Raw genomic sequence first — 12211 nt, 5'->3', positions numbered from 1 at the left:
TTAATACTGTACAGTCTTCTTTATACAACTGTAACATGACTCCAAGAGCAGAAGTCAGAAATACAGCAGGAGCTGATAGATTTAAGGGGAGAAAAATGCCAGTGAGAGGAAAAAATTCCTACGATGGCTATTGAATTGATAATTTTCTTTGAGAATAAATAGTAAACATGGTTTTCTGATTTATGGTATCACTGGTTTTGTTTTGGTGTGATACTCCGAAGCCATAGATGATCGTATTTTATTCCAAGAAAATGGATATCCCTCAACACAATCACCTTTTGTTTGTTCCATAGGAACTGGTCAATAGCTAATATGCCAAAATGCTCCAGTCTAGAGGAAAGAGATAGCTTAGGGAATCAACTTCTTGGACCTACCAGCCCTGGCTCTATGATTATGTCCATGAGTGATGCAAACTCCAGAATGTCAACAATGGCTGGGGTAGAGCTCCACAAATACATGCATAGACTTCCTATAATTTAAAACTTTGATTCCACTCTTCTTCACAGCTTGCCCCTAATTAAATAGTTTTAAGGGCATTTTTCCCTTCTCCCCTTACAAACAATGGACAATTTCTGTTGAGCTTTGCCATTTTCTATGTTACAATTCTAAATACAATACATAATAGCTCATGAAAAAACAATGCTTGGCAAGTTTTCATTTATTCAAACTTTATGGTTAATCTTCACTTTTCCATTCCCCTTCTTTCATAAATATTTAAAATTTTCAGTTTCAACTTCCTTCTCTTAGATGGCTTACAGATAACTCCCGTCATCTGAGTTTGGGGTCTTTATTACCAAAACCCAGTGCTGATCATAGGAAATAATCACTTCAACTTCAAAAAAAGCTCTTCCAAAAGTCATTAGTAGACAGCATGGCTGTCTTTTACTTGTCTTTACGGGGCTAATTAAAAAAAAAAAAAGGCAACATTTTAGTCTCATGCAGATTCGATCATTTCTATTTCACTATATAACATTATACTAGTACAGTGCTTCTCACTCTGATTTTGGTTAATGGGTATGCCAGCATCCCAGGTAACAACTATATTTTGCAGATGAGAAGGAAAGCAATCCTCACTTTACTGTTAATGCACAACAGGGCTGGAGTAGAGCACTGGGGACTTTCTAAGATAAGGGAGGTAAGGGTAAAGAAACAGATTTGTTCCATTATCAGTGAAACAATGCTCTAGTAATATTGCGTAAATAACTAAGAGTAGCTTTGAGATTTCAGTAATTCAGAAACCAAGGAAAAAATAAAAATCAAATCATGTATATCCCATTCATTCTTACCCAAGACTGGCTATGACTAGCAGAACTGGTCATTATGATCCAAAGGCGGCAGTGTGCCCAACGGGCAAGCTGCTGCTCTGGACAAAGTGTTTAGAGAGACATATGACATTAAGTGATATTATGTTAATGACTAAAAAAAGTAAAAAACTGATCATCAACTGATAGCACCAGGTTTTTAAGTAACAGGGGGAACTAATTTACTTCTAACTATACTGGGAAGAAACTATGGTAATAAAATAGTCCCACAACAGTAGGGTCACATTTATAGGTCACATGAGTTGGACATAAATGAAACTCCTTCTAGGTTTTCAATGGATATAAAATATCAATGTTTATCTATTAAAGATGGGAATATTTTCAAGACCTCTATTTTACTGTGGATCACTATGTGTGAAAATTAAAATGCACTTAATCTTAATATGGTCATCATTAACAGTAATATGTTATTAAGGTCAGTTTCAAATGACTAGCCATGCACATGACACTTTTTTTCTCTGCACAATTTCTCTACTGTTGGGTGAAATCTCTGCAGGCAAATGAGAGAAAGTCCCAGTTCTAAATGAGCAACAGGAAATGCATTTCACTACCTAATTACAGTTAAGTGTCTACCTTGTCTTTGGGGCCAGGCTCAGTTTCCCCATCTGTAAAAATGAGAGCTCAACCACACGATCTTTAAAGATTCTTTCCACCTCTGAAGTTTTAGAATGGTTTTTCTACAGCACTTTTCTGTTTCATTGATATAACGTAAAACTTAAGGCCAATCACTGACTGGGTTCTCAGCCTGAAACCCCAGCCATTATTAATTGTCAAACACTGAGAGTCAGAAAGTTAGCCGATTTGGGACTGAACACCTCAAACAGAGCACACTGACATTTATAGTATTGAGGTGGTATCTAGTTATGCCAAAAGAGATATTATTTCTATTTGGCAATGACCAAAGTTTAAAATTGCTTCAGTTTACTGTATATCCCATGTATTTCAAAAGACCAAACTAGAGAAGGGATTATAATACAAGGCCTCATTTTAAAATATGCAAAATTTCTAAGGTTGGGCAGAAAAAAGACCCAATCCATTAAAACACAAAATTTTATAACTTGGAAAGAGACTCAGAGGTCATTGATTCAAAAGCACAAATGCAGTATTCATGCCCTGTGCCTACTTCCTAGACTAGCCAGACTGCTGATGAGTAAAGGTATTCAGAGTAATCTCTTTCCATGGGGCACTGTCATAATTATCAAGCGTTTATAGCCAGTGTTGGCAGAGAGTGCATAGTGGTCTGTGAACCCTTTGGTTCTATCGCCTCAATACTGATGACGTGGGCTAAAAAGTGGTTTCTGATTTAAAACAACAAAAACAATTTAAAAAGTGGAATTTTAAGAAAGTCACCAAAAAGAGATTTAGAGGTTGCACCTTCCCAGCTGACAAAATCCACAATGTATGCTTTGTTTCCCTTTCCTGCTGCTGCATACGATTTGAAGTTAAGGTACTATGTATATATATTGAAAAACACAATTAAAGTACACAGTTGCATTTAATGTACAATTTACAGAACACCAAATGAAATGGATTCTTTTAAGAGGGAATAAATAACATGGATGCTTACAGATGTCTCTTATTAATGGAAAAGGTCACTTTCTAGCCAGAAAGATCAACCAAGAAAAAAATTTGGCAACCACTCTTTTACTTACAGAGGGTAAAATACTTAACAGAGACAGATTTCAGTTACAGTTGTCAACTAGATTTCTTTTCACAGTCCTTAAAACCTCCTGAGGTAAAAAAGTTGCCAAGTTGTTGGCTACCAGACTCATCAGTCTGTTCAATTGTGGGTAAAAGCAGAGCTTCAGAAGGCTGCCAAGTTTCCTCTCCTCTCCTGCTCTGGCAGGAATTCTAAGATTGTAGAAGACCATAAAAACACCAAAAAAACACCCAAAGCAACATCTCGTTGTATTACAGTACAGAACACACAGTGTGCCGACATCTTACAGTTCACATGAACACACCACCACAACATCGGGGCTAGGAGTGCCCCATTGTTTCAGTTTGGACCTTGTATTAACACCGTAGCAGACATTCTCCCCAAATCTATGAACTGTCACCTACAACACCTTTCTAAGAAACATTTCTTCTTAGTCACCCTCTGACTAATGCATGCTATTTAATTCTGTAAATTCTTTACAAAATGACTATGGGCCTGGGTGTGGGAGACAATAAAAGGAAAACTTCAACTGCCACACACAGTTCATAGGCCAGAGCCCTGGGAATTGATGCACCCCTATGTTCTTACAATTCCACAGGCAATAAGGTGAAAAAGAAATTCAAGGGAACCAACCAAGTTTCCATTAAGACCTCATTAACTCCACTGAACTAAGGAAGAAATCTTTGCCACTCCAAATCCCCAAGGGCCTCCAGGCAGGTAGTTTTCTTTTCCCTGCCCTAGCTGAAGGTTTTCCGAGGCTCTGCAAGTTCATACCAGTCTCACAGGGACTGACTTCGCAAACAGCAAACAACATGCCCAGACTCTGGCTCTATTTAGCTTGGCCAGAGTTTGGGTTTGGGGGAAGGCCTGGCTCTTTCATTCCTTCATTTATTTATTTACTTTAAAGATGCTGATTAATAAAGCACAGCTCCTTAAGAAGCAGGAGGAGGCAGGGCCCCTGAATTAACAGTCTATTTTAAACTGAGGGATTCCAGACTAGTGAATTCTCTTCATTTCCTCAAAACTCAGCAGGCATCAGGTTGGTTCTGCTTGACTGTGTTTTGGGGCTGCTGCCAGTCACTGTTTGAGGTCATGCTAGTGAGTGGACTCTAAAGCATGGGCTTTAAGAGAAACTTTGGTAATTAAGAAAAGTCTATTCAATGAGTTTTGGTTTGGTATTCAATGAGTTTGGTTCTCACACTGTCTAATCAATCTTTATATTTCATTTTCAATCATTTTCAAATTCATTATATTCCCTTTGGAGTTTTGTCCTAAATTTAATTTGTAACGCAAAGTATACAATTTCTACTAAAAATGGAGACAAACACACAAGCCTAGTTGCTTCTTTCCACATAGCACTAGGCCCTAAGAGTGGCAAGAGTATCTGGAGCTGGCTTATTTCAGAAAAGCCCTCAGAGGATCAGAGATGGTTTTTGCCCAACTCAAAAACTTTTAAAACTACTTTTTCTTGCTGTCTTATGATAGGAAATTGTTCTTAAATCTCTGCGAGTGAAAAAAAAAGATCAGTAAAAGAGCAAGAAAAAAGGGATCCAGGGGATAAGAGAACAACAGATGTAAATTCAAGCTCTGAGTCTTCAGAAGAGTACAGAGAAGCCTAGTTTTTCATTTTCTGAGTAGAACAGAGGCACTAATGATGAGTGGTTCCAGTAATTCTGCGTACACCTGAACACTCCAGGCTAGCCGAAGTCAGACAAAAGGAAGGCTGCTGAAATGGTCACATGCTGACTTGAAGACACTGGCTTGCTGCCTCTCCCAAGGTGGACCTGATGGTTTTTCTAATGTTGGCTATTTGTTTTGGTGACATTTTAGCCATATGTACCTAATGATGATATATTTCATTGCTCTGAAGACTTTCCTTGTCTGAAAGAGATATATGTATATATGTATGTGTGTGTATATATATATGTCTCTATATCTATGTCTGTACCTATATATGCACACATCAAGACAACCACAAAACTGATTTTCTTAGAACCTTACAAAAGTATCAGTGGATTATGAGTGAAGAAGCCATTCGTGAAAATCAAAATTATTTTTTGCTAATTTAAAAAACAATAAAGAGTAATCATTTATAATACATCAAAATCAGTTGAGTAAGGAGTGTAAACACGGATATCAACCATCCCTTTTATTTTATAAATTCATTTTTTAGCATCCACAGAGTCAAATTTCCTCACCTACCATGATCCTGAAAAAAAAAAAAAAAGGATGGTATCCTTTTCTGAAAAGCATTACAAATACCCAGTATTAAAAATTGCAATTCAAAATGAGCCTGGACCAATACATAATTACAACTGAGGAAAGAGGCAAATACTGAGGAGTGACCCACAAGGCCAAGGACCATCAAGAGAAGGCTGAAATTCCATCCCGCTTTTCGGTTGAGCCATTCCTTTTCTTCCATGACCCTGTAATTCCATCTATGTGGATCCTCCTTCCCTCCACAAAGAGCACAAGTCCTCATGAGTTACTGGGGCCCAAGCAATTCATCACATGGGAGCCAACCTCAGGGAAGGAACCTCTCCTAACTTAACTAGGCTTAGGCCTTCCTCGTATGGCCTTTGAGAACCCAGGATCAGAAACTGCTACTTTCATACAGTTTTTCATTAGGGAAGGTTATAAAAATATCCTATTTACATGTGCATGTGTTTGAGGCATTTGAAGAATAATCAAAAAGCCTGACTTTTAGTATGTCGGCAGCCTGGGTTTCCATGAAAATTACCTTAAACTAAGTATCACAAAGCATTTGTCAGTTTCATTTGGAATTGGCTCAGTTATTCAAATAGAAGACAGTCATAAAATCAACTGCTTCCTTAAGCAAACAAATACCCAAGATCACCCAGCCACCCTCGTTATAAACAGGTAAGAAAAGTCTGGTCCAGGGCAGAGGTTTAGCTTGCTGATTTTCAGCCTTGGAATGAATAACACAGCAGCAATTCCCTCCCAAAACTAACCTAAACAAAAAACAATAGTATGGAGTGGGAACAAGACAACTCCTAACTAAGCAGTTTATATAACCCTTTCAAGTAGTCCATGAAGTGGACTGCAGTGACAGACTTAGGGAACCCCTTCTAAGCATGGAATGTGCACCAAGTGAAGGCTAGGGTTATATGGGGAACAGAAAGCCACGGAGGGTACATTCAGATCTCTGCCTGCTCTCAGTGCTTTACTAAGGATGCAAACTCTCTCTGAAGCACTCAGAGCCTTAGCTCACATCTGTTTTACCCCAAATGGTTTCTCCATATTCAGTGAGCACAATTTCCACTGAATGAAACAGGACTTGGGGAATCTGGTACTAGCACTTACCCTTCTACTGGAGTCTGGGTGAAGTGACACCCTGGCCCAGCATTCACCGCATTTACTGTTAGTGGATACAGTTCTGAGTCTTCTCCCCTCCTTAATGACCAGCAAAGGTGGAGGTGAAGTACACCCAGCAGCCTGGCTTCTAGAACAGTTTGTTTTAGATAAGACAGTGGCATTTGATAAAGGGAAAAGGGGAGGGAGAAAAAAATCCCCCAAGAAAAGGTGGAAAGACCTCACCAAAGCAACATAACCGACATTTGCTGATTCATTCCCTGCACTTCGGAGGGAGGAGAGAGAAACAGCAGCTTGTTGTGTGCACAGTGGGTGTGGCAATGCACACCTGCTGGGAGTCACAACACCTGGGAGGGAGTCCAGCTTCCACTGTACCTCCAAGGACTTTGTAAGGCTGATATGCAGCAGCAGCTGCCACGAGCATTGATTTACAGAGAAAATCAAAGTCGAGGGGTATGAGTTCTTCGGAGCAAAATAAAAAGGGTGGCAACATTAACTGTGCTGACTTTTCCATTCTCTCCTCACGTTTTCTTGATGGGGAACAAGCAGCATCCAAAGAAGCCTTGTCCATCACAGCACCAGAAAGAGAATGAGCACTACCAGTAAGATCCCAAAGAGAATGATGATGGCGCACCACTGCCGACGATCTGAAAAGCAAGAAGACGGGCATCAACTTTCCACAGAGAGACATGTGCTACAGGAAACAGGTGACAGAGCTGCTGATAGCCGCAGGCTGTCAAGCAGAGGCCTGACAAGGGTGCTTCAGGAAGGGATGAGACTTGGTGACCAGAGGTCCTTCCCACCCTGCAATGCTACACAATGTTTGACATAAACTGAACACCAAAGTTGGACCTGCTGTCAGTGTTCTGCAAATATGCATTGTTCCTGGTCTAAAGTGCAAGTTCTGCTGGTCTCCAGAAAGGTCATATCATGAAACAAGTATTTATTTGTTTTGTGTACAAAGGTTCTAATCAAAACCTGATCTCAGCTTCCTGCTGCTTGATTCCTATACTGCTTAAAAATAAGGGAGATCGGGGTTTGCTGATATTAGTGCTACAAGTGCAAAGACTATGTTTTAATTATTTACCGAAAATCAAATTAGCAAACTTTAACAGAACTCCTTTTCTAGGTGCTAATGGAAAGTGGAAGGAAGACAGAAGCTGGTTTGGGATGGAGATAATGAGGAGATCATGTATCTTAATTCTATACAGTACTTTTTGAATTTTTGATGACTATGAGCTAAATTATCACAGTAGTAATAGCAATAAATACATGTTTATTCCTAGAATCTTCTTCTTAAGTTTTCTGCCTCAGCACCAATCATGGTGGCAGAAAAAGGAAAAGTAAAATGGTTAGAGTGGCTCAGTTAAGGAAGTTTAGCAGTGCATTAACAGTTGAATGATATTTCCTTAGATGCAGCTTGTGCCCAGAACCTTTTCATAAGTTCACAGTACATTTGGGGGGCGGGGGGGTGAGACATCTTATTCTTGACTTTCAGAGAAAAGAGTTTTAAGGTATATAGGCCATAACAGGTGAATCTGGGGTTGGAGGTAGAATGTGGAGGAGCAGCTGAGGGGTATAGCTTTAGTCCCCTGAATATATGGAAGGTATTAAAAATCAAAAGTGGGTCCTAAATAGCAAGGTAGGGGAGGCCACTGAATACAAATGTTATCTATTTCCACAATCTTTCTAAGGTAAGCATGAGAGGTGTGTGCCTTTGGCTACCAAAGAGCTAGGCTAGACTGTGAGCACAAATCCATCCCCTTGAACTGAATATACTACTCAAAGTACAGAGTATTATCTTCCAAATTAAAAAGGTCTGAATCTTCAGAATACAGGAAGGGAAAAAAAAAAAGCTTAAATCCCTCAAGAACATTCTACATTAATTAAACTAAAATTAAAAAACAAATTTTCATTATTTTACTTGATGAGGATTTTACAGAGATGTTTACAGGCCAGGAAGACCTGGCCGAAGAGGCAAAAGTACGGTGTAATTCTTATTATACAGACGATTTGGACCAAATGCTCAAAATATACGCCTCTCTACTGTGAGAAAGCATTTCAAAGTAGTCAGTAGTGAACAGGACTTCTCTGGGGCAAGTAACAGCTTTCTTAAAATTTGTTTATTCATATTTTTAAACAGACAAGTAAATTTTTCAGAATTATTTGAAAATAGACCTTGGTTATTTATTTTTAAAGTTTCACCTTAATTTAAAAGCACAACCTTTCTCAAGACACATAGTGAATATGCTTCCTGCAAAAAACAGAGAGAGGAAGGCCCTACATATACTTCCTGTTTTTATTATTCCCAACATCCTGCTATTCTGAGGGGCCCATAGAATTCTAGTGCCATATAGGTTTTCATTTTGTGCTTTTCTATGGGTCTTTTCTTATTTATCAACCACCTCCTTCCCTGTCTTCTAAGCTGCATTAAAGTTGGGACTTTTTAGCAAGGAAAAATGTGTTATGCCCAAGCTAAAACAGGCAAAGAATGTTCTTTTTAAGTTATTTTCCTCTGAAGTAATAAACTGCTTCTGTGAAGCACAGACTGGATAACAGATAACCCCTTGCATCTGTTACCTGGTGTACTTCTCATCACCACTGCCTTTGAGTATGAATATGTGGGGCAATAACCACGTGACCCCTCCCTTTTGACCTCAGGTAAGCACTCTTAACCATCTGTACGAATAAGCTAAAGCATCTAACTCAACCATTAAGAAAAGAGGAAGCAACACAAAAAGGGGAGATTTTTCTTCAGGCATATGTTTTTCAAAAGGAAAGTTGAACAACTGCATTTTGGACTGATGGAAGAAATCATCCAATATACATAAAATAAAGTGAGTTTATTTTCTCTTTCCCTACGTGACCACTGGGAATGAGGATTATGAGTGTGCATTAGATGGGAAGAAATGAAGTCGAGAGAAGACAACTTAGTGCCTCTCCTTAGAGAGAAGGGGAAGTATTCAAGAGACAGTAAGAATTACAAAATCTGGCAATGGAAGGATATGGGAAGGGGAAGGTCTGGAAGGTGGTGGGAGGAAATAAGTTCTGTTCTTGATGTATTGCATTAGATGCCTACAGGACATCTAACTGGACGTGCCAAATAGATAGCTGGTAATGTGAGACTGCAGCTCAAGAAAGAGTCTAACACTGTTGATAGAAATCTGAAAATCAACTGGGAATCTGGGATAACTGAATCCGTGGGAACTGATGGGATCATCAAGTGATAAAGTATAGGCATTAAAGAGAAAAGGATGCTGGGCAAAACCTAGAAGACACCCCAAGTCAAAAGTGGTCAGACAGGTAAAATCACCAGGAGAGAACTGTTGACACAAAAACATAGAAAGGAAAGAATATCCAAGGGAAGAGGGTGAAAAACAGTATGAAAGAGATAAAGGAGAATGACAATTGAGAAAAGGCCCTGAGATCTGGCAATGAAGAGACCAGTGGTAATATTGTAAAGGGCAGTTTCAACTGAAGGATGAAACCAAAGTATGGAGGTTTTAGAAGAGGCTAAACTCCTGCTCTCTAAACTGCAATCTCCCTCTATCCCTTGGCTCCTTTTGTGTGCCCTAGAAATACGCCCATTTCTCCTCTACCCACCTCTGACCACCTCCAACTTCTCCTTTGAGGCTAACCTCCAAGGGAGAACGAGAACCAACACTGAGTAAGTGCCTACTCTGTGCCAGGCACTGTGCTTTACAATATTTCCAAAAATACTACTATCTCTTAGAGAAATCATCTTTCTACAAAACTATGTGTAATATGTACTTAGGCCCTGTTTCAAAAAACTAATTGTTTATCATACATTTAGTCAAGGAGGAAAAAGTAACATAAGACTAAAGGGACAGGACTAGGATTTGCCATCCTAGTCTTGGGACATCCCATCAATGCCTCCAATTATCTCAAGAACAAATGTTAAAGTGAGGGTTCTCTTAAGTTAAAAAAAACTCACATTAACCTGAAAAATACAGTTTCTACAGCAATTTGGAGGGGAGAGGTATGTAAGCAGAAGACAAGTGCTGTAATTTCAAAAAGGCAAGGAATCAAACAGGCTTTTTGTCATCCATTTATTAGTTTTAAAAAATCTTAAGTCCTTACAAACCAACTGAACCAATTGCTTTAAATATCTGATATTGGCCACACTCAGAGAGAGAAATATGGAAGTCACTCACATATTGTAGCAGATCATGTTTGTGTATGTGTATGTATTTGTGTATCATGTTCTGATTTGTTATACGATTTCTTTCATTTATCTTAGTCTGACTACATAGCATGACTATAGTGAAAATATACTCAATAGGAAAGTATATGTAGAATCTATACAGAATTGTATGCAGTCGTGGGGAGGGAGGGGGGTAGTGGGGAGTAGGTGGGGAGGGATAAAATCGCAATTGTATGGCAGTGATTGTTAAACATTACAAAATAAAAAAAAAAAAATGCCATCCAAAAATAAAAATCCTATGATTAAACATGTGAGTCACAGAGAGAAATTTAACTAAGATATCTCCATAAAAATGCATAGAAATCAAAAAAAAAATATCTGATATTGGTTTTAATTACATTTAAAAAATTAATTTAATTAATTTAATCTAGACTTTAGAAGATCAAAGGATTGGTCTCTGACCTTTAGACAGATGATAAATGTTAAGGGACAAGCATGAGAAGGGGCAGCAGAATCTCTTCTCTATCACTTATTTTAAATAAGTCCTTTATTCCGGCAAAAGGGGATGGAAAGAGGAAAAGTTTTTTGTTGTGTAGAAACTGCCTCTGTGCAAAAAATAATAAAAAAGGGAATAAGAAAACTGATTTCCTTTTTGCCAAGATCATGTCACAAGATCTCCATGTTAAAAATAGAAAATTCTCATTCCCTCAGTCTATTAACAATACATATAAAATACTGAAAAGTGGGGGTAGGAAGATAAAAATCAAGATGTCTGTGGCAATCAGGGTTTCAAGAATCCTAAAGAGCAACATGCTGTCCCATGTTTACTCCCTCCTATAATGAAAATAATTGTTGGTTTTTAAGATCAGTACCTACCGCTGGTCATATGGGACACTTTTGCAAGTTTCTTCATCACATTGTCCAGCCGGGACTGTGTGCTGTCCAACTCATGCGAGAAGTCGTCTAACATTCTGGACAGAGAAGTAAATGAAGAAAGTACATGGTAAACAAATACAAAGAAACCACATCGTACGTACTGGCCTGACACCTAATTAACAAGCAAAGTCCCAGAATCACAGGAGAGGCAAGACGCTAAAACAGCCTCTGTGAACTTTAAAGGCATAAAATGACTTACGTTCATAATACAAGGGACTAACTCTCCAAAATGAGTCTCTTCCTTTCTCACCAGAAAAACAAAAACCACATTTTAACAAAAGATAACTGATTTACATAAGATGAGTCTCCATTCACTAGCTGCAGTACAGCCAGGGAAAATAGAGTACACCACACTTGTGTGTTTTATCAGTTTCCCTAAAGTGTCTCATCTCTTCTGTCAAGCAAATAAACTATGAGACGCAGCACTGAAAAGGCCTTCTATAATTGTTACTAGTGGTATCTTAAAAACAAAACAAAACAAAAACTAAACCGAACAAACAAAACTCACTAGACACTGAGTCAGCAGTGTTGGATTTCAGATCCAGCTCTGCCACTTACTGGCTACATAATCTTGAGCATATTTTTCTGGGTTTGTTTCCTCATCTGAAAAATGGGAATAATATTTGTACTCTCTACTTCATGAGGCTATTACAAAATACTAAAGAAAGCATTTAATAATCTGTCAAACATTGTAAGTGTGAGCTCTTATATTTGACATCTTCTCCACTGGGGCCTTCTACATGTTCTCAAAGAGGATTCCAAGGGAGCCCAAGTTCTAGGACACATGTCCTAACC

At 38.6% G+C, this 12211-nt stretch overlaps 1 protein-coding gene across 1 annotated transcript in view; it reads right to left on the bottom strand.

Moving 5' to 3' along the window:
* Positions 1 to 2798: 2798 nt before the first annotated feature.
* Positions 2799 to 12211, bottom strand: part of STX6 (syntaxin 6) — a 52038-nt gene continuing 42625 nt past the window's right edge. Inside the window, exons 7-8 of the mRNA XM_072648483.1 lie at positions 11357 to 11451; positions 2799 to 6962 (exon numbers count right to left, since the gene is read on the bottom strand). Of these exons, the coding sequence (XP_072504584.1) occupies positions 6886 to 6962; positions 11357 to 11451 (172 nt within the window). The 3' untranslated portion in view covers positions 2799 to 6885. The remainder of the gene's footprint in view (positions 6963 to 11356; positions 11452 to 12211) is intronic.

The sequence above is a fragment of the Notamacropus eugenii genome, chromosome 2 (assembly GCF_028372415.1).
Source record: "Notamacropus eugenii isolate mMacEug1 chromosome 2, mMacEug1.pri_v2, whole genome shotgun sequence".
NCBI classification, from domain to species: Eukaryota; Metazoa; Chordata; class Mammalia; order Diprotodontia; family Macropodidae; genus Notamacropus; species Notamacropus eugenii.
This window is presented reverse-complemented; position numbering and strand designations above follow the sequence as displayed.